At 40.4% G+C, this 22,182-nt stretch overlaps 1 protein-coding gene across 1 annotated transcript; it reads right to left on the bottom strand.

Moving 5' to 3' along the window:
- Nucleotides 1-5: 5 nt before the first annotated feature.
- On the bottom strand, nt 6-21,543 carry LOC145497023 (uncharacterized). The gene is made up of 24 exons (XM_081476798.1): nt 21,433-21,543; nt 20,924-21,056; nt 18,316-18,603; nt 17,358-17,660; nt 16,736-16,885; nt 15,685-15,981; nt 14,465-14,767; nt 13,416-13,691; nt 11,730-12,053; nt 10,896-11,234; nt 10,280-10,609; nt 9,371-9,667; nt 8,700-9,029; nt 8,194-8,460; nt 7,326-7,607; nt 6,393-6,572; nt 5,585-5,692; nt 4,955-5,154; nt 4,359-4,481; nt 3,844-3,914; nt 3,175-3,215; nt 2,794-2,890; nt 2,343-2,451; nt 6-1,952 (listed from the first exon to the last, which is right to left on the bottom strand). The coding sequence occupies exons 1-24, from the start codon at nt 21,517-21,519 to the stop codon at nt 1,674-1,676; spliced, it is 5,214 nt and encodes a 1,737-aa protein (XP_081332924.1). The 5' UTR covers nt 21,520-21,543; the 3' UTR covers nt 6-1,673.
- Between the last annotated feature and the right edge of the window lie 639 nt (nt 21,544-22,182).

Genomic DNA, 22,182 nt, shown 5'->3' with positions numbered 1-22,182 from the left:
GGGGGGGAATCTCGTATAAAAAGGACGGAGATGCTCGTCAGAAATTTTGAAAAGAACCCCTAAGAGGTACTAATATCCTGTTTTCTGGGCGTGGCTTGAATTGGTTTCACCCCTGAGAGGTACCAATTTTAAAACAACACATTAGCTGATACTTTCATACTTTTTAAAAAGCGATCAAGATTATTGCTTCGAACACCTTCTACTCGTAAAGTTGGTTGCTAAATTTCTCCTGTCATATTTTTTTCGGCGCAATACTCTAATAGCTAGGTACCAGGAATGCTCCTGCTGTGGCTGTGGACCTTTTGAGGCTGAGCACCCTAAGAGGTACGAAAACCGCTTTTCCGAGGACCACCGTCCTTTTATATGGAAGTCCCCCCAGGTGTGTATGCCGGTCGGAAAAATAAACTTTTTGTGTCTGATACTTGTTGGCTGTCGAGATCCAGCATTTCTTTCCTTATACAATTAATATCTCTGCTTACCTACAGACTGTTAATCCAAAAAAAAGAGACTCTGATAACGAATTAACAATTTTATTCTAAACGACATTGACTCTTACGCAAGCTACTGGTACGTGCCAACAATCGTTTTTCCTTGCACTGGTGTTGCTACGTTTTCGCTGCATATCTTGAAGAACTCGTTTCGGTATTTACTTCTGGACAAATATTCTTGGTGAAGTAAGCGTTCCCAAGTTTTAGTTATCGTGATTGAATTGTGGATAGTGTTGGGAGCATTTGTTGAAAGAGCAAAGATTGAACAGGAGAAGTCTAAATCAAGGCTTACAGGAAATAAACTGAAAGTGTATTTTCATAAGGACTTTAGTTTTTATAGGAATATGTTTCATAAGAATATCGAAGCTGAAATTCGTGAAATTTTAAGAATATTCTAGAATAAACCCGAGGCTAATATTTTGAAAAGAATATAATTTTGCGTGATGAAAACTTATACATACAACACAATTGTATGTTTTTAAGTAAACGGTATAAAATTCTTTGTTTCTCTTAACGGTAAAACCAGCCTAAAAGCAACAAAGGCAGCACTAGCCGTATGTTCGGTGCTAATAACATTTGTTCAAGAAGGTATGTGCGCAATATCAGGCTTTGCACAACACCATCCAGACAATAAATACATTCGAAAACAGAAAAGTCATACGCTGTAATCTAAGAATATTCACAAAAATATTTTCAGCCTAAAATCGGCAGAAAAATATGAATATTCAGCCTCGGCCGCAAAAACAATATTCTTATAAGAAAAAGAGTGTAAACCATCTGAATGAAATGGTCACATTTATATTTTGAGGTTTATCCAGTTGAAGATCGCGCACAGAACTTCAACGTCCACAAAATCACATTTCGTGAACCAACATCTTGATTCTCGCTGGAAGGATATAATGCTCATGGCAAATGAAGTCTATTTAGCTTGGCAGATGGCATGTTTCAAGAGGGCATGTCGTGGACTTTGCGACCGTGCCATCCTTCGAGAAGATAAAATATATATATATTATATAAATAAAGAAAGAAAATTAACGAAATAGCACTTAAAACTGGTGCAAGTCTTCGCTAGTGCTCTTTCCAATGTTTGTTCGATTTACACACTCAAGGACAAAAGTGACGAAACTGGCAAATCGCAGACTGTTTTTAAAACCTATTGTATTTGTAACAAGCTTCTGTTTCCCTTCAAAGCGCTGTTTCAGCTAAATCATTTGCATTGTTTGAAGGTTTAAAGCCCAGTTCTGTGTATCTTTCTTGTGTTAAATCCTTTGATTGAGATTCATTGGTCAAGCTTCTGTTACTTCCTTGTAAGTCTCTGTTACTCCCTGAAGGCACGTTCCCGTTAAACAATGCGGCCTTGTAACCAGGAGGACCGATCTCTCTTGGCTTCAAGTACCCATCATCGTCTGTCTCTTCACTTGGCATAACAGGGTCGTTCCCAAGTTCCAAATATCCTTCGCGGCCCTGCGAGATTCAAAGAAAACGCTTGAATGAAATCATTCTGCCTAAACCCGGTCCAAACGAGGACGAAGGTTTACAAGATAACAAAAATGAAAATAACTATATATGTATTATAAATATGTAAATACACAGGCTTATTTTAGCGAGCGCGTGTTACTCGGGGGAGCGTCGTCTTGGATTCAGTAGAAAGGAGAGGTTTGAGGTAAGAGAGGAAAAGAGTGTCCTTAGGTAGGATTTTGGCGACGCCTCGAGCAAGAATATTGACCTCCCTCCAATCAAAAGCGCCTGCACTGCTGCCTAATGGAGTCATGGCTAGTATTTTGGCGGGACGCACTCGGCTTTATGTATAACAACAAGAAACTGCATCAGCATAATTTATCGTGAGGTACTGACCATGGCAGCAATGTTGGATTCGATCACGCGATCCAACCTCTGCACCAGGGTGGTAAAGTTCGGTCGGTCCACTGGCTTCTCCATCCAGCAGTCTATCATCATACAATACCTGTCAATCAAAGAAAAAAAAATAGACAAAATATAAAAGCTAAGAACAGAGCGATAGAGCGACCAAGCGACCAACAGGTTTCTAACCAAAATAAACACGCCATTAACCTATTAATCTGAGTAAGTAAACTTCAACAACAATACAGACCATTTGTTACTTTCAAGTTCCAAATTTAAAACCAAACAGCAACTAATCGCAAGCTTTGCAGAGCTTCGTCATTTTAAGTGGAATCCGGGGTAGGGGAAGGCGGGAAGAGAGCGGGGGGGGGGGGGGGGAGTGGAGGACTTAGCGCAAGAAGAGAAGAGTCTACAACAACTAACAAATTGAGTTCAAAATACATACATTTCCTCGGGACAGTCCACTGGTCTTTCCATTCGATTTCCTTCTATGATGTATTGATAAATTTCAGTGGGCGGTATATTAGGATAAGGATTTCCACCTATGAAAGGGATAAAAAAAATACACCACGAAGTTGCCACCTGAGTAACTGGGTAACATTTGGGTTGTCTGTGTCACATGCGATACCTGTGTTCACTAGTAACATGGTCAACTTGTGACACGTGGAAAATCTGTGTGGACGACTCACTTTGAAAAGATTGCATTGAAAGAAGCTGCTGTTCTGCTTAACAACTAATGTTATCTTGCAGTCAACAAAATAAACTTTGTAATGTTTGAAAAACAATGTTTCAACTAACATGTTGTCTTGACCCGACTGAATCTTACCGAGAGTGAACAATTCCCAAAGAAAAACTCCAAAGGACCATCTAAAAACCAAACACAAGAGATGTTTCAAGTTAAATATTAGCTATTATCTTTCGATACATTTTTTCTTCCTTTTCATTGGCTGAGAGACCACCACGTGGTCTGCATAGAACTACCTACAAATAATGGTCTGCTAATGCATAGCACCGTCTAAACGTATTTTGCTACAAACAATATATTCTACTCATGCGCATTTGTAACAGCGCTCTCGGATAAAAATTGGCAGATCGCTTCCCTAAGCTGTCAGAGAGTTACTCAATATGAAAACATACTTGGTGATCGAATGGTAAAACAATTATTGAGCTCGGTCATCACAAAAACCTTCGGTTTAGGCAAATAATTCATCTGTTCGGCCTCGTCCAATAATTGATAAATATCGGTGTGCATTTTCCGCAGTGTAGTAGCTCAGCATAGAGAGCTTCTTTAATTTCTCGAGCTAAAATAAACACTGTCGTTGCAATTCGTTGATTGTGATTCTTTTTGATTGCACGTGTTTAATATGTTTTGTTCTTCCTGCTTAAATCTCAGCATAGCTGTCATGGCTTTTTTTCTAATATCAGTGCATTATATCAATCATTGTTCAAGGCACGCGCACAGCAATCAGTGAAAAGAAAAAATTCAAGTTCTTACACGTCACTCTGCTCGGAATAGACACGGTCAGTGAGAGATTCTATTGCCATCCATTTAACTGGTACCAGGCCCTGCGAGAGAAATCGAACCAGAAGATTCTTTAATTCAATGTCATTACCTGTGTTCCTGAAATAGCATGGCCATTCATTAAGGGGAAATATCGGCCGAGGATTTCTTTCCTGGGTTGTCCAAAGGCTGGATAACGCTATCCTCCAGATTAATCGTTATCCAGTGGATAAGTGTTGGCAGAACAAACCACGCTATCCACTGGATAGGGATTTATCAACTGGGTAGCATTATACACCCTTTGAACAACTGGGGCCTGAAGTCTACTTGTAACTTTATAGACCAAGCAATCAATAACGTCATTACAATAGCTCTGCTGTTGGCAAACGTGAGCACCAAAGTGACGAAAAAGCTTGGAATTTTTTTATATCAAATTGAAAAACGTGCACTCAATAAAAGAAAAATACGTTTCTACTATGGAGAACAGAATGAAATGTCAGTTAACTCACCGGTGAGACCTTGATGTACGTGTCGTCTTTGTAAACATCTCTTGCCAGTCCAAAGTCAGCCACTTTTACCACGTAGTTTTCTCCCACGAGAACATTTCTGGCTGCGAGGTCTCTGTGAACACACTATAATATACAACAACGGTCAAAAAACCCTGGCTTACTCTCAGTACTTTATCAAAGTCCTTCTCGTTTGTTAGTAGTCCTGGCGCAAAGGACGAGTCTATGCTCCTCTACCCGCTCTCGTCGCAGACATTTTTCCCGCTCTTAGCTCAGCTTTAGTTTCTCGACTAAAACAAGTCTATTCCCGCAGGTGCTACGTCACGTCAAGATTTGCGCTTCTTGAAAAGTTTAGAGCCCAAAGTGTTTTTTTTCGTTTCCATCCTTGAGCATCCTTGTTCCTTTATGCTTTATTATGATCTCTGCAGTGTTTTTCAATCTCAGTAAACCACTATTCTTAGGTTTCCGTTCATTTCAAAGTATTTTCTTCCATGGCCAAAATCATTCAAAATGCGTAACTGAGCTCCTTTAAGACCCACATGGCGTTTCTCAAACACCACTAAGAAATAATGTTTAAGTTTTTTTTTTCACTCTCCTACCTTTCTAGACGCAAGAAATTCCATGGCCCTCGCAACTTGAAAAGCTGCGCTCACCACATCAGTTATGCTGAACTGTTTATCAGGGTCCTCGGTAGGCGGAAGCCATGTTGGATTGTAAATTTCTCTCTTGTTCCTTAAAAACTGTAACATGTTTCCATGAGGGCAGTACTCAATAATTACACAAATATCACAGAATCGGCCTAGGAAAACACAGTTAAAAACATATTAGATTGAGTAAAGAAGAAATGTTTTAAAAAGCGTTTCAAAAGGAGAGAAAGTAAGGACTTAGGCCAAAGTCAAATGTGAAACTTCACATGACGAACTAAGTTACAATATGAGTCGATCCAAACGGATAAAGCTCGAAGTTAGATCGACCAACACGTTTTATCCGTCTTCTTTACACGCGAAGTTCAACGTTTGACCTGGGCCTTGCCAGTTTGAGAAGCTTTACTTGGCCGATCATTCTCGAAATTGAAGTCAAACTCAACAAAAAGCGGCTTTCTCAGTTTTGAAAGAAGTAGTTTTATTAACTCCACAGAATTTGTCCTTCTATTTCCCGTAAACTGTTGGAGTGATGCATATATGTGACATCGTTGTTGGAGTAGATTCTTTTTGAACAGCGGTTCTTACCCTTTGTGCAGGCGGCTAGCAAGTTGACGATGTTCTTGTGTGATCCAATGTGTATCAATATTTTGAGTTCAGATATTAAGTCTTTGCGTTCTGATTCTTCCGCTCTCTCTGTTTAACAAAATAAATAAATAAAATAAAATAAACCAAGAAAATAAGCAACGGAAAGTAAAACTGAGTCGTTAAGACTTTTACCCTCTTGTTTAACCGCTGATTATAAATCCTGTGTGTGCTAATTTTATCAATACCTGCTTCGTCCCCAGACTTCACTCCTTGAGCCCGGGTCGACCTCGTTGCGCATTGGGTCGTAGTACTTAAAGAGATCTTTGACGATCAAATGCGAACAAGCCAATAGAATTTGAAGTTAGTAAATTTTTTTATTCATGGGTCGACGAGAATTGTCGTTCGTTTGACAAGCAGATGTTGTTAAATCTCGCGAAACCAGCTAATCTGAAAGTCCACGATAGTCCACGAAGATTGAAGTAATATCTCATCTTTTCCCCGGCACAACTCGCGTCGATTCTAGACCAACATGTATTTCCCTCAATAGCCGAGGTCATCTGACGGGAAGACGTCGAAAAAATAATGGCGTTCATTGATCATAAGAGAACTTACTTACACCATTGCACAATAACTTTTGTCAGAGGAAAGGTAAAAGACAACAGTAAAAACAAACAGACCTTTAGAACTTTACTGACGCTACCGTCACCACCGTTCTAAGGACCTGCCTCGTTTCATAGTGTTAATTCATAGTCTCTGGAACTTCAGGAAAACTTGCATTGCATAACACCATAAAAAATCTTTAGTTTACCTTTTAGTGTTTTCACGGCTACTTTAATTGGTCCCTGGGATATGATGGAGCCTCTCCGCGAGTCTCGGGTTGTCGATAATCGATGTCTTGAGGATTTTGCCGATATGTTGTCACTAATGATACTTCCTTCAGCTTCAGCTAAGTACACCTCGCCAAACGCACCACAGCCAAGCACTTTACCTGATATAAAATTACAGAAAAAACAGCTGATGCATCAATGGACTATTGAAAAAGGTTTAGGAACATAGATGCGATTCAAGACAAAGGCGCTTTCCCTTGACCCAGAATGGTGTTTTCGCGACATAACTTTACAGTGACAAATTTTATAAAGCATGTCAGTATGCATTGTGAAAGCAACTAACAAAGATTTTTCTTCACATTTCGCTTAAAGCACGGCGTAAGGAGGCTCGATCGGTAACACATCGCTCAAGAAGGGTCCAGATAAACCCGCGCAAAGAACTCTCGACTCTGCTAGAGAAGAGGTTAGGGGGAGGGCAGAGAATATATCGGGGAAGGGGACGGACAGGAAATCTTGTATAATTCTCCAATGCAGAGTTATCTTGCAGGTTATTATTATATAGTAATTAAATGAATGCGCGCGTTCTGATTGGTCAAGCAGCTATGGTTTATTGTGCCAGTAAACTCATGGAAATTTCGCGTGTCTTCTGAATTATTATATAAAAGCAATAGACCACAAGTTTCTATGGTTTAGAGGCATGATAAACCACTCGGGATGTTGGTAGAACACTCGAAGAATTCGTAAATCACTCGCTTGCGGCTCGTGATTTACGAATTCTTCTCGTGTTCTTCCAATATCCCGCGTGGTTTATCAGCCTATAAACCATAAAAACATGTGATCTATTGCTTAATTATTCCATGAATTATTAAGGGAATTAATTCCCGCCGCACTCACAAGCAAAAACCGAAACTTACCAAAGTGGAGCTGTTCTCGAGGAAACTCCCACCGCTTATCATACGGCAGCTTGTTTACTTGTTCGATGAGAGGAATGGAAGAATCCAGCCTTGGTATCATGTCTGGCAGAGGAGGAGTGGTGCAGATATAGAGACCTCCATACAGCTGACGTCGGCGATACAAAATGGCGGCGATTAACAGGAGCAAAAGGAGGAGAGCCACACTGACGACAATGGCCACTATCAATGAGACTTTGGACGTTGGTCCCGGGCCCTTCGCGGCTCCAACTGGTGCTGGTTTAACTATGGAAAGCCAAGATGAACACATATGAGACTGTCACAATAGTCAAAAAGAGACGTTTAGTAGCTTATGATTGATCATTTTGTCATTTGTTAAGTAAGCTGAGATTATTTTCACTCTTTACCGTTTAAATCGAAAGGAATTAGTTTCCTGGTTGTCGTTCACTATGAATACAAAACGTGTAGTTAGTTTCCAGCAGTGTTTAAACGTTTTCGAAAATCATGCCGGATATAATACATGCCAGTTATTCTTGTGTACTTCCCTCTCAGGGCCCTTCTCGGGGGCCAACCGGCCAATGCAGCTGAAGGTTGTCTCAGTTTCCTTAGCATGACAAAGCTAGAGGTATTTCTACTTCCTTAGGGTGGGAGGCTAGTCCATTGCAGGGCTACCCCCATGATGTCAGTTGACAGGATGCTATAGAACGTCGTTGTATCATTATTTTTATACTTTTGTGCAGAGGGGTACTGTGGCCGTGTGTCTTGCCCACAAGTACAACACAGCGACATCGCCTAGGGCTCAAATCCGAAACTCGTTAATCCACCATGAGAAAACCTAAAACTCCGTATCCTTAATTACAGTTGTATTTACCAAGAGATAAAACCACGGAATCACTACCAAACTTGTTTTCCGCTAAGCACATGTAGTCCCCGTAGTGTTCTTCTAGCAGAGAATTGATTCGAAGGGTGTGGTTCTTTCCGTGCAATTGCGTGACTGGTACATGATGACCGTCCGCAGTTTTCCTGACCCAGTTGACTGAGGGAGTGGGATTGCCTGTTGCTTTACAGCTTGCGTTAACTTTCTCGCCAAGCCCCTTGGGCAGTTTATGATCCACCATGTTGAAAATGTTCGGCTGAGCTGGGAAAAGAAAGGAAAGAACGCTGTGTTTGAGGTGATTTGGTGATATAGCCGAATGACTCTAAGTAATGGTTTGAAGGGCAAAAAGTATTAGTAAGTTGAGATCATAGAGAAGTGAAGTCGAATGAACAAGTGTGTGTTGAGGGCAAATTTATGTCTTTAATACAAACAACCAACTTGAAGATGCCTCATGTGTAACGCAACACCATTCAATTTCAAAATAATGTGGGTTTACTAACCTAAAACATTTAAAAACGCTTCACTAGAAGCGATTCCTTTGCTATTCTTAGCTTCACACTTGTAAACGCCCGTGTTCTCTGCGTGACTTGGTTTACATATCACCAGGTCTTTGGCAAAAGGCGGTCGATGTTTCTCCTTGTAATGAAAGCCATTTATTCTACAGTCATCCGCAGACCGAAGAGCAAGCAGGCTCAACTTTTTGTCATCTTTATACCACGTGATGTTTGGTGCTGGATACCCGGATGAGATGAAGCATGTTAAGGTCGTGCTGTTCGTGTTTTCCTCTTGAATTGTTTGGTTTGAGAGAGAAACAACAGGAACAACAAACTCTGTAGTGCAAAGAGAAGAAAAGAACATTATAGTTGTTCTGAAACATTTTAAAATCGACTGTACTAATCTAAGGCAGGTTACCACCCAGAATCTGAATGTTCAGTCCAAGCTCTATTCAAACACCTGGGCAATGATAAACGGTTATGTAAAGTAAAGTGTCAAGCTTGAAGACATAAAATGAGGTTGGAGACTAGTTCTTTTGCCAAGGTGTCAACTCCACAAGAGGTTTGTTCCCTACAGGACGAAAGTCCTCGACTGACGGACCATCGTTACTAACGACAGGTACCTCTCGTGTGTGCCAATCATATTGTACAAGTGAGGTGACACTGAGCGCTCTTACCTGTAACATTAACTGTTATCACCGAGATCTTTGTCTCGTTTGCTGTCCAACCATAACCATAACACACGTATTCGTCAGCATCTTCTAACTGCGCGTGTTCAATAGTTAAAGCACTCGTGATATTATGTTTGTTTCTTGTTAGTGTGGTCGGTAGTTCCTGGGGTCTACTTCTTCTTTGCCACGCGAGATGCAGGAAGTCCCCGGTACTCGCTTGGCATAGAACTGTAAATCGGCTTCCTTCATCCACACGTTGGATCGGAGAGGAGGGAAGGATTTCCGGTAAAACAGTCTCAATATCTACAAGTTAAACGGGACAGTCATAGCGGTAAATCTTTAACAAGCCTAGTAGCTCATAGCTACAGGGACTGAATCTAGTGTTGCTCCTCCCACTGGACAGGCTACTAGTCCATTGCAGGTCAGCCGAAGCATTTTTTAAGGTATCCTTACATTGTACTGGAGTCGTTTATAAAGCTGGTTGGAATGATAAGGCCTTACATTGTTAGAGTAAGATGGGACCATAGTAGGAAGCCTAAGCAAACCAAAGCGGCAACGGCAACGAGAACGTCGCCAAAAAAGATTTAATGAGGAAATCAAAGGCTTTGCACCTGAAATATAAATGCTACATTTTCTTAGCCATCCTCTGCAAAACAACAACCTTAAATTTCTAATTACACCTTGTTTTCGAGAACGTGGGTACAATTTGGTTCTCAGTTTGGTAGTTACACTGAACAGATCTACATTCTTGAGTAAAATGTCGTTGTCCTTGTCGATGTCCTCGCTGTCGCCGTCGTCATTGCTTACGCTCCCAAATTTGTTTAGCGTTGCATGATTTAAAATTGCTATCAAAAACAGTCTTATTATGTAAGTAATAAGCTACTCTCCCACAATCGATAGCAACTTAGGTCTTACCCACTCTGTGAACCGAAAATACTACATCATCGTGTCCAAGAGAATTCTCGGCGATGCATCGGAAGAAGTACCCTTTTCTTCCAGGGGGTAGGTACAGACTGCTGATTCGTGAAGGAACTTGCTCCGAGGGATCGATCACGTGACGTGGAACACGTCCCCATCTTTTCGCGTCTGGTTTGCATCCTGACGTGCAAATTGTCATTTGCTGTTGAAACCACTTGAAGTGAGGTATCGGGTGGCCTCGTAAAGCTGTAGACTGGATCATGGTGGCATCTTGAAAGGACAGCACACGAAAATCTGTGTCGTTTTTCTTGTTGAGTACTGGCTTTTCTGAGGATTAATAATAACATCAGTCGTTTGCAAAACAATGAAACAAGGGGATTTTCTACTCGAAGCCTGCAAGGCTTGGATGCTTGGAAGCACTCACTATGTTCGTTCTACTGGAACGAGAACTATTCCCCCTAAACAGTTGCTTTATTCATTTAGGGGACCAATTATTTCAATCTGATAGTAGACTCAACATTTAAAAGTCTTGATGGTTTTTTTGGCGCGCGAAAATTATCCGTGAAATATTAAAAACCCCGTGAAATTGTGCACACTAGCTAGCAATACTTACCGTAGATATCCAAATGGACGGTTTTGTTATCCATCCCAACAGTATTGACAGCAACGCAGGTGAATTTTCCGGTATCAAATGGGTGAAAAACATTATTAATCAGCAACTCGGCTCCAGACCCTCTCCAGGAAATGCTATACTTTTTTTGGTATTGGTCCAGGAGGCACGTTTTGTTTTGTTTCAGCTCGCCCTTACACCTTCCAACACTAACGCCATTTTTGAACCACTGAACGTCTGCAAATGGAGGTTTGCCTTCCGTTTCGCAAAAGAGCTTTACGTTTTGAGAGGCGTTCACGGATGCCTTGGTTGTGAAGTTGATGATCTTCGGGGGCTTGTTATCTGGAAAAATAAATATGGGTTATTGACAAAGCGTGAGGACGTGTTAATGAGCGAGACGGAGTCGAGGTCCATAAACACACATAAAAGGAACAAGGATCTTGACCGAACTAGCTTGGTCAATAAAGGATTTATTTTATGAAGAAGAACACTATTTTCTTGCGGGAAACAGCGGGTAATCCTGAGCGGGCAAGATAACTCTATCTCGCCCACTCGGGTAGGCAATCAAAGCGCAAGATTCGGTTCATCTTGCCCGCTACGAAGCAAGTCATATGATAACGAGGTAAACTCATTAAGAAACGACAACTAGAAGGAAGTCATGAGAAGAAAGTTAACTTCCCAAATTGATTCTAAACATGAACTTCAATTTTGGATGTGGTCCATAGTTTAATTTTGAATTACGTCCACGAAGACAGCACCATAAAATGCCGCTAGTATGCCTCATGCCACCCCACGATTATAAGTCCCCTAGTTATAGGCCCCCTAGCTAGCACTTACCTGGAAAAGTTAGGACAGCAGCCAGAATTTTCTGGGAGTTCGCTGCCTGGCAATAATATCTCCCTTCGTCGTTCTGCCTTCCCTGAGTTATTGTAAAAGTATTTCCTTGGCGAATGATAGCTACGCCATCAGCTGCTCTTTGAATAAAAGTCCCTGGAGTAGTTTCTTGCCATAAATTTATCTCAAAGTCAGCTTGAAACACGCGGCAGACGATATCAACTGGCTGATATGGCGCTATTTCAGTCACTAATGGATCTACCTGTGTTGTTGGTAAATAAGGTGTTGTAGTGGATGGTATAGAAGTCTGCACCGGAGCTGACGAGTCTAAACGAGTATCAGAACAAAAGAAGCTACCTTCACCTTTGGGGAGATACAAAGCTATCCTCAAAGTAACTTTAAACCAATCCAGTTGCGTCCCATGGTATCAGGTTCAGTTAAGGAGGTTGTAGATGGTTTGTTATACATTACTTGTAAAACTTTCGAACGATTTTAATTTCGGGCAAAAGAGTGACCGAAAATAAAACCGTCCGAAATATTTCCAGTACAACAACAACAACAATTTATTGGTATTCCCATATATATGGCTGGTATTACGTTAAATAACATTATATAGAATATATAAACAGAAAGAATTTAAAAATAACAATACCACTAATCACATTAAATTAAATAGGATTACAAGTTTCTCTTATATGCACAGTGTAAAACTTTGAACTAGCTCCAAAGCTCTTAGTTTCCTTTATGCCGGGCTTTCTGGAGCGGACTCTAGTTGAGACACTGCTTGACATACGTAGCGGCTTGATAGAATTTGTGCTATTTTGTTGTCGGTCATATAGTCATAAAACCTTGAAGGTGCAGTAAAACTAAACTATCTTTTGATGTTGTTTCAGTCTTATTCGTGTTTTGTAGGCGTAAATTTACTTTAGCTATGTTTCAGCAAAGTGTCCAAAAATTTGTCCGAAATGAGATAAAAAGTGTCCAAAAAATTAAACGTGCGAAATTGTTTTGCAAGCAATAGCAATGTAGGTAGAAAAGGAGATGGGCGCTTAGTTTAAATCCTAAATCAGAAAGAACACAAAAAAAGTACATGTTTAGTAACAAATATCTCTTTCTGTTCAACATCACAACTTCAAGGTCATAGTTGAGTTTACCTGCTAGGGGAAGAATCTTCAAGCACAAAGGTAGCTTATAAGATGTAGAAAGAATCAATGAATTAACTTTATTTAAGCTTAAATAACTAATTGTGGACACTCAAATAATAAAATAATAATAATAATAATAATTAATAATAATAATAATATCGCTTTGATGAACCACACGATGTTTTTGAAGTTAATTTTTTAATGAAAACAATACATGTTTCGGATGAGACATCATCCATCGTCAGTTGTACAGTGAGAAATAAAATGAAAATATGCAATAAATAGTATAACAAAGTGAGATATTAACAAGAATAATTAAGGATGAAGGCACGAACCAAAAAAACGTCGTGTGGGTTCATCAAAGCGATATCTTACTTCGTGCTGCTACGAAGTCTTAGTAATAATAATAATAATAATAATAATAATAATAATAATAATAATAATGATAATGACAATAAAAATAAAAATAAAATAAAAAATAGGGGGAATTGAGGGATGAGTGGAAGGGGAGAAGTTAATTAGATCGTTAACGATAACTATGTACCTTTCAATAGGACGGTTGCTGTTTTCAGCCAATATCCGTGGCCAAAATCCGTAGCTCTACACTCATAGTTTCCTGCATCAGACTCGCTGGCATTTTTAAGCATGAGCACACTACCATAAGCTGAAGAGAAGACAAGGTTCTCAGACACAGGTTCTTTGTTCTTGAACCAAGCGATGTCGTGTCTTTCTCCACCAGAAACTGAACACGTGATGTTTAAACTTTCGCCATCTTCAACGACTGACAATTGCTGTGATACTTCTGGTATAGGTGGTGTTCCTAGAATAACAGAAGAATCCTAGAGTCCTATTTTGTCTTCATATGTGTTTGTTTCTGAAGCTTGCCAGCTTATTTCACTGTATGCTGTTTAATTACCCCTTTGTGTCCGTTGTGTTGAATGGTACCGGTTGAGCTTTTGCTCTTGTCCAGGCGACATTAGTTTCAAAAAATGCTGTCGTCTGTGTGATCGACGTTTCGACAGCCCGACTGGTACATGCGGTACCAAGAGAGAAAGAAGACTTAGATAGACAATGCCTCATATAGGACTTATTCTCGAGGTAATCCCTCCCAAGTTATTATTAGATAAGGTGGAGAGAGAAAACATGTGTCGAGCTGCTTAGGATGTCCTTCATCTTCACTTAGAGGTGATACCCTTTGAGGCTATAACGCGAACCTGGTAACAATTTTCTTTACATTTCTAAAAATACGAGTTATCTTTTACTGGGTTTGTTGGTATAACCCTAATATCGAGTGCTGAACGGCATTTCGTGAGTGGGAAGCGCGGTGGCTCATGAAGTGTTCATGGGTTTGATTCTGGATCGAGCGCTTGTCGCGGCCACTGTGCTGCAAAATCTCTTCGGCAAGACCCGTTACTCTCAGAGTACCTCTACCCATCCAGGAGTGTATATGAGTTCTGGCAGACTGTTAAGGCAACAAGACTTAATGCTGGGGCCAAGCAATCCACCCAAGGAGCTAGAAACAATCCGTTGAACAACCTAGCTTTCGTGTCTGCATACTTTAAACAATTTATGTCGTCAGGAAATGTTTGGTACCTTTTGGTGGAACTGGTAAAAGGTTCCCAAGATCGACATCTTCCTGAGCCTGGTTGCAAGACGAGATGACTTTACAGACAACCCTTCCCCTCATGCTGCGATCCATTCCATGGATGGTCACGATTCTTCCAGTCAAAGTGACCCTGTGGCCATCAGGTCTCAGCTGGGTTATGCCGTCCATGCGAATTATCTCCAGGAAAATCAACGGTTGAAAGATGTTAGGAGCTCCACAATCCAGGTCCAAAGAACTTCCAACCGACGCAATTAAGTTTCTGTATCCCTGGTAAATGGCCGATGATGGAGCTAGGAGGAAGGAAACCCTCATGAGCTGATTGTTACTTTCCGTCAAACCAAAGGTTCCAACTTGAGTATTTAAGAAATGTTATAACCACCAAGCATAAGTAGGTAAGGCACACTCAAATTCTCAGTAAACTAGTGACGTTGTTTTAGTCTTTAGGGCCTTTTAGCAAATGAAGATAATGATACTCTTACCTCCATTTTGCCAGAGGGCAGTTATAGTGGCATGTTGTGGAGAAGTTTTAATTAGATGCTGACAATTGAGGATTAAGTTTAACAGAGGGAAGGAATACCTCATAGGCGTCTAGCTTTAATTTTGTCCGTCTTGTCGCTTTCTCTCGACGGACGCAGACTTTCTCGGGAGGAGATTGCTAAGTTAACGCAAACAGCCGCGCCTTATTTCAACAATTTTTAGAATGCGCGCAGAATCCCAAGAATTTTCGTAAATTTGTCAGTGACATCACAATATTATTCCACGTGATAAGTTGCATGGTCAGCACTCGCACATCCGAGTAAGCATGGGGGATCTCTTCAGGTTTAAATCAATGGACTCGCAAACGTCGCGTGATACTTTGGCGACAAATTAGTTCCCTACCTATCTATTTTAGCACGACCGAACCATACAGTCGCTCTTCGACTGTATGGATTGCTCACAGTCTGTTGGAATGAAGGAGTTCCATCATGCCTTTGTCTCCTACTTTCTTTCCAACTGGACAATGTTTTCTTTCCTTAGTCATATGTAGTATTGACAATGTACAACTATAGAACAGCTGTTTATCTTTCTATGTTAATCAAAAGTATATATATGCCCCTAGTTGCCAACCTCGTTCCCAGGGCCTTTTTCCTGGCTTGGGGGTTGCCTAGTTGCCCCACCCGTTAAGCACCTTTTCCCCGCCCACGAAGGGGTGCGTATCTAACTTTACCTGGCTGGACTTTTAAGTAGGCTTCTTCCTTCCGTCTTATCTTGAGATGGGGTGCCTCGCAATAATAGATACCAAAGTCTTTAAAATTCACGGCGTGGATAACAAAGGTCTGACCATCGCGGCTGACTCTGCATCCATCCGTGAATCGTTCACGCGTTCCGCCAGAAACAACCTTCTGTTTCAGCTTGACTCGCACACTAGGGTCGCTCATGCGACAATTCAATGTCACGGACTCTCCGACGGTTTTTCTTATCAGTCGCAGCGAGTGATAAGTTGACGTCCATTTTACGACTGGTGCTGAAACGTTAAAGATAATCAGTGCTCACCGATTTGCCCAAAAAATCCGTATATATTTGTTGAATGTCAGATGGGTCAGTCATTTTCGGGAAGATCTGTTCAGAATAGTTAACAGTTAGCCGGCGCCATCTCGTTCGGTTGTTTATTGATTTTGGAGAAACCTGATCATTATTCAACGGATATTCCATCTGGCTTAGTCTGACAAATGGTATGCACCAATTCATATGTGCTGGCTGACAATCTTTTCCCTTTTATCGTAACTCACTGGTTCAGTTTCTACCAGAAGACGTTTTGGAAGACAGGAGAACTGATTTGAAAATAGAAATTAAGGCTTGCAGTTTATAGCAATAGTACCTCCCCTTTTGGCCAGAAAAGGGGGGGGGGGGGGGGGCGGCAGATAAAAGAAGAATGTTGCCCTGTTTCTTGAAACATACATCACTGCTGTTCAGTTTCTATAACTTAATGAAAGTTGTAATAATAATCATGCACATGGTACTGCTGAGGACCCTCGTGATAAAAATCCCTCACCATAACTGAGCTTTTGATTTGTAAAATCTTAAAATTACAATCCTTTTCAAGGCAAGGTGGCACACTGAATTTTTCTATCTTGTAATGAGCATGTACTTTGATGGCAGAATTATCCCATAACTCTGCCCTGCATGTATGGAAACGTACAAGAGAAAGTCACCTCGTGTGTGTGTCTATGTCCATCTGTGAAGTAACCTGTAACATTCCGTTTCAATGAAGATTTTACCTGGTTTATCACAAGCTTTCCTGTCGTCTCTCCACACCAGTCCCTTTGAGCAATTCATCCTGGTACTTATTCCACCCGAACAAACGAGATACCCCGTGGCTCTTTCCGGGTCGACAAAAGTGCCGTCAAGTTCCGGGCATTCGGTTTTGTCTGGAAAAGATCACCGGGAAAACTTAAAAAAATTCCATCCTTCGAGTCACAGAGTCTTTCAAACAATGCAGCTCACTCTTAAGCCCAGCAAAAATATTGCAAAATATTGCATAGTTTCAAGAGAGGATGTAGAGTAGAGAGTCAATCTCCCATTTAGGTCTTCTTTGCTATGTAATCCCTCTAAAATTATTTCTAAAGATGGTGCCCAGTTCTTCCGGGGACAATGTTACGACGCAAGTTGCGTGGACGTTTTCGTGGAGAATGACAGTGCGTGTAAAGCCGTGTGGGCTGACCACGTGAGCAGAATCCACGTCACTTGATTGGCTCTTTCTAAACCCCACTGGAATTTCCATACTGGTGGGTGTGATGTAAAAATAACTAGAGAGGAATTAGCTTGGAAATAAGGTCTACATGGGGGATAAACTCTCCTACCCTTAGTTCACTCTTATTACTTGTTATTTCTTTCTCTTACTTATCACGTTCAGTTTGACAGCAGTTGACCAAAACCCGAAGGCTTCGTTAGTCTCAAACACGCGACACTCGTACCATCCAGCCTGGTTTATCTGGACATTTTTCAACACGAGAGTGTTGATCCATGTTTCGCCATTGAGGTTCAGTTCTTTGATGACTGCCTGCTGTTGCATGGACAGTGGCCGAGCTCTTTTGTACCATTGAACATACGAGATTCTTGTGCCTGTAGCTTTACATGTGAGATTGACATCTCTACTGACAAGAATATGTTTTTGCCCTGCATCCACCGCTGGTTTCGGGGGATCTAAAACCAAAATGCAATAACAAGGAATAAACACGTTTGGGCAGCAGTACAATCAGCCACATTTTCTCGATAGTTTCAAAACAATATATTGTGTTTTGGTTATCGTTATCGCTGCATATTTTTCATTACGAGGAAAAATGGACATGACCCTGAATTCTTACATCTCTCAAAGATAAAACGATTTTCTTTCCCGAAAACCATAATATAAACCAGTAAGAGAACTACAAATAAGCATGGCGTGGGATATTATACATTTTACATCTAATCAAAAAATAGCTAGTTTTGTTTTCCTGAGAATATAAATGTTTCGTTCGCCTTCGTCTCGGGAAACATTGAGATTCGAGAGAAAACAAAACTAGCTGTTTCCCAAAGAATCAGTGTTAAAGTGTTTTGTTCTATAGCTAGAGTTTAGTGCTAAGTCACAAGTCAAGCCGGTCAAAGTAAGCTATGGCTAGTAGGAGAGCGGGCTAGCAGTTGCTTGATTGTTGCCTGCCGGGCAACATTTAGATTTTGCAATTGCCATGTGACCATAAATCAACCAATAGGAGCGCGCTTTATATTCAACTGAACCCCAGCTATGTAACAACTGCTATTGTTTCTCGTGTTATTAGTTATTATCGAATAGAGCTGGATAACGAAAGGCTTTCCTCGTTACCTTTGGGACTTGATTTAAGGTAGATCATTCCAATATTTTGTGAAAATCTTCGCTTTCTTGCCCTGCATATGTACGTGCCCTGCATGTTGTTGCTGACGTTGTGAAGAGTAAATAACTGTCCGTAGTTTACCAAGTTCTTCCTCGGGGTGAACATTCCCCCAAACCTTAACATCTGCCACAATCTCACGGCCACTGATGGGTCATTGAGTTCACAGCTGAGATCGACGGAAGAGCCTTCAGGGACTATACGAACAAAGCTCATGTTTCCAATGTACTTCAGGGCTCCACCTAGCCTCAACCAAATGAATGGATGAAGGAATTTAGAGTTCTTACAGACTTAACAAGTGAAGAAGCTTAAGTCATCTTAACACCAAAAATATTTGAGAAAATGGCATTTTGCAAACGTTCTTAAACGAACGCAGTGTTTTTTGACCGTGTAATACTGGGTTTTGGTCTTTTACAGGCCTCATGATATAGGTTAACGCACGAAGATTAATACACGATTCTTTGTATTTTGCGGTAAAACACATGTTCATGTTAGTCAGAATCCACGTAGAATTCAACGTGTACTAGAGAATTATGGAGAATTAAAGTTTGAGATTGAGGCAAAAAACTTGCATACTCAATTGTGAAGTCCCCGCGGGTTTAATTTTTTGCCAAGAAGGAACAGTCATCTGTTTTAAAATTCAACCAAAAACGTTGTTTTTAGAAATCTGTTTTTGGATTGTAGATCAATCTGCATGGGTAAAACTAAAAGCAACTAAAGTAATAATCCATTGATAAGTGTAATTTTTTGGTGAATGAGACTATGCTGTATGAAAAGAATGAATGAATGCATGAAAAATATTTTCGTTTTTGACCAAGGAACATGAAGGATAGGCCGCACTGCAAAAAAAAAAAAACAAAACAAAACAAAACAAAACAAAACAAAACAAAGAAACAACAACAACAGCAACAACAACAATAACAACAACAACAACAATCAGTAGACTCTGGTTAATTGGTAAAAAACAGTATATTTTATGTCGCTATTTAAACGTTCAGTCAATGAAAGATGTGTGACAAAGGGGTTTAAATAAAATGTAAGTAATCTCCTAGATATCTGGTTCTGCGCGGTAGAGGCTGATACCCTAACTAATTTGCACTGAGATGACAATAAAAGTTATTCTAGTTATGCAATCAAACGTTTTCAGTTAATATTCGTGATGTAGATTTTACATAGGGTCATACTGAGCAAAGGTAATGAACAAATGTTCTGACCAGATAACGACAAGATAAACAAAAAAAGCTCAACGCTGAAGACTGAAGAAAGCAATGATCCTGGCAACGATCGTCGCTTTAATTTACAAAACCTTTCTAAGGCCCTGTTTCAAACATGTAGCCCGTGTTACACGCGTTTGCAATTGGAAAAAAACCTTGAACAGGTAGAGTATTCCGACCGCAACTGAATGCGAAACCGTGCCTCTCAAAACAGTGTTTTTCTTGGCCTTACTTCGAAATTACTTTTTTCGGATGAAAAGGTGAAAGGTGATTAAGCTGATAAAAACATAGGATCTATTACATGCAACACAATATGTTTTTCTTCTGTGAGATTCGACAGAGGGGGAATTACAGTTTCAGTTAATGACTGAATCATTAAGTTCAGTAGACTGAATTTCAACCATGTATTCGATTCGCAGACTTTTTGGGAGAGCTTGTATCGAAGAGTTGGCCACAATTCAGGCTACACGGTTCACTGAGTGTAGGAAGGATTTACGTCTTAAACTATTATCAATAACACAAAGTGTTCAAAAAAGCCACCTAGAAATGAATTCTTAACATAATACTTCTTAAACTGTTATGTCTGTTAAAGGGAAGTCCCCCTTGAAATTACGGAAGAAAAGGTCAGCCAAACTTTGTTTCCATATCCGCACCGAAATAACAGGGTCTCTTACAGTTGGGACGACGGAAATACGTGGTTAAGAACCTTTGTCTGTTACACATAAACGTGGAAACATTTAGCGTGTTAGACGTTAGCTTAACGTGGTCTAGACATCACTACATCTAAAAACACACATTATTCCTCTAGTGACATGGAAGGTCATGCAAAACTCGAAACCGTTAGTCTTAAATGGCTTTAACGCTTTTCAACTCATTTTCCTATTATTATCACCGGCTTTCTAATCTAAACTGACTACATTCCTTTTTTGTTTGATCTAGATACCTGGGATCAGATTCGTTCTATGATCATAGTACCCATTTGTTAGGTCAATAGATCGAAATGACTGAAAAGGCTAAACTCATTTGCAACATGAGAATTTGACGATCAGAATCGAAAAAAAAGAACTTTCAAAGATGACACAATCGTGATAATTCTCTCCACGTCTTTGACTAGTTTTAATTAATCAATGATTGCTTTTTTCGCATCTTCTTTGAAAAGACGCAGTTGTATTCCTCGCCGCATGGATCACTGACCGGGTCAGTTAGAGAGTAAAGGCATACGCAGAAGGCTTGACAAAAATCAATTAAGCTCTAACAAGCCCTTATTTACTCCTACAGAAACAGACAGTTAGTCTGTTACAGATCACAGTTCAACAATGGAATAAAGCGACAAAAGCTCACTACTTACCTTGGGCAGAAACGTCTGAAATGTTCCATGCCGCTAACGTCAACAAGACACGAACGAAACCAGCCAATATCCACCGTACGCTAACATCCTTTTGTTGTGTAAGACTTGCCATGTTTAAGCAGATAGCTTGAATCTAAGAAACACGTTCACATTAATACCACACCAACTGAGTAAATCGTCAGCGACGAGTTAAACGTTGAAAGATCAAGACATTCCTGTGCCGTAATCTTGTTGAACGTTTCGATGCCTTGGTTGAACTGAAAGCGATATGTAGACTTAGAAATGTATCAAATGTCTAGGCTGTCACGAAAGGATAACAAGAAGAAAATTTCGTTTATGACGATGCTTCAGGAAACAGCAACTGGGGCGACCGGCAATACTCAAGTAATGTCAAAAGTAAACATTTTGTAATTATCGTGTCTTGAAATTCCTGGTAGACTAATTGTCGTTTCGGTCGAGCCTCACCCATAAGACAAATGTTAAGCCTTGTCTTAATACAGAGGACTAACCTTGAAACTTATACCATAACAATCGTATCTGCGACCATCTGTAAAGTCAGAACGTGCGTTTATATCATCCGACTGGGCGTGATACATTTCGTCCTATTGCAGGACGCAGCCGTCACACCCATGATTCGCAATAAAGAGAAATATTCCAAGCGGCTCATAAACATACCTCCCGCTTCGTTGGAAAAATAAAGAGAATTTTATCTCTTCATACAAACAATATGTCAGCAGTTAAGGAGTGTAGGGGCGTTAATTAAAACAATTTCACACGCCGGCTGGTCGAAGTAAAAACTCTATAATAAGGTTTCTATACTTCGTATTTCAATTGCGTCAAATTGATGTCGGCTTTTCTGAGCAAAATCTTACTTCCTGTTTATAATTTTTCGAACCCCCAGGGAAACGAAGGTTGGTTTGAAAAAATCGGTAGTTCGAGAAATCGCGGGTATCTTACTACTGTAGGAAACGACTTTTGGTTCCAGAATTCGAGATTCCACTGTAGGGTGATATGTGTAATATGTGAACAATGGCTTGTCTAAACTAACCTTGTAAAAAAGATTAAGATGCTGCCTGTCATAGCCGTTTGGGTCAACAGCCCAGTTAGTAGCCGATGATAAGTTGTAAGTGGTCACTCAAGCCCCCGGCTCAAGCCAAACTAAAGAAAAAGAGTACTGAAGCACTGGATACAACAGGGAAAAGAATATCCGGCATAGTCGATCACAAACTGGCAAAGGAATATCTACGTACCCTGGCCAG

The sequence above is a fragment of the Orbicella franksi genome, chromosome 9, assembly GCF_964199315.1.
Source record: "Orbicella franksi chromosome 9, jaOrbFran1.1, whole genome shotgun sequence".
In the NCBI taxonomy this organism is placed as follows: domain Eukaryota; kingdom Metazoa; phylum Cnidaria; class Anthozoa; order Scleractinia; family Merulinidae; genus Orbicella; species Orbicella franksi.
The sequence above is the reverse complement of the archived record's forward strand: the minus strand, read 5'-3'. Positions and strand labels throughout refer to the sequence as shown.

Bases quoted from the DNA above. Each gene is read 5' to 3' on its own strand.
- LOC145497023 (XM_081476798.1), bottom strand. From the start codon at position 21,519: ATGTATCACGCCCAGTCGGATGATATAAACGCACGTTCTGACTTTACA. The intron at 11,235-11,729 runs GTAAGTGCTAGC...TTATTTTTCCAG, and splicing joins TGCTGTCCTAACTTTTCCAG to ATAACAAGCCCCCGAAGATC. The intron at 5,693-6,392 runs GTAAACTAAAGA...TTTGTTAAACAG, and splicing joins AGCCGTGAAAACACTAAAAG to AGAGAGCGGAAGAATCAGAA.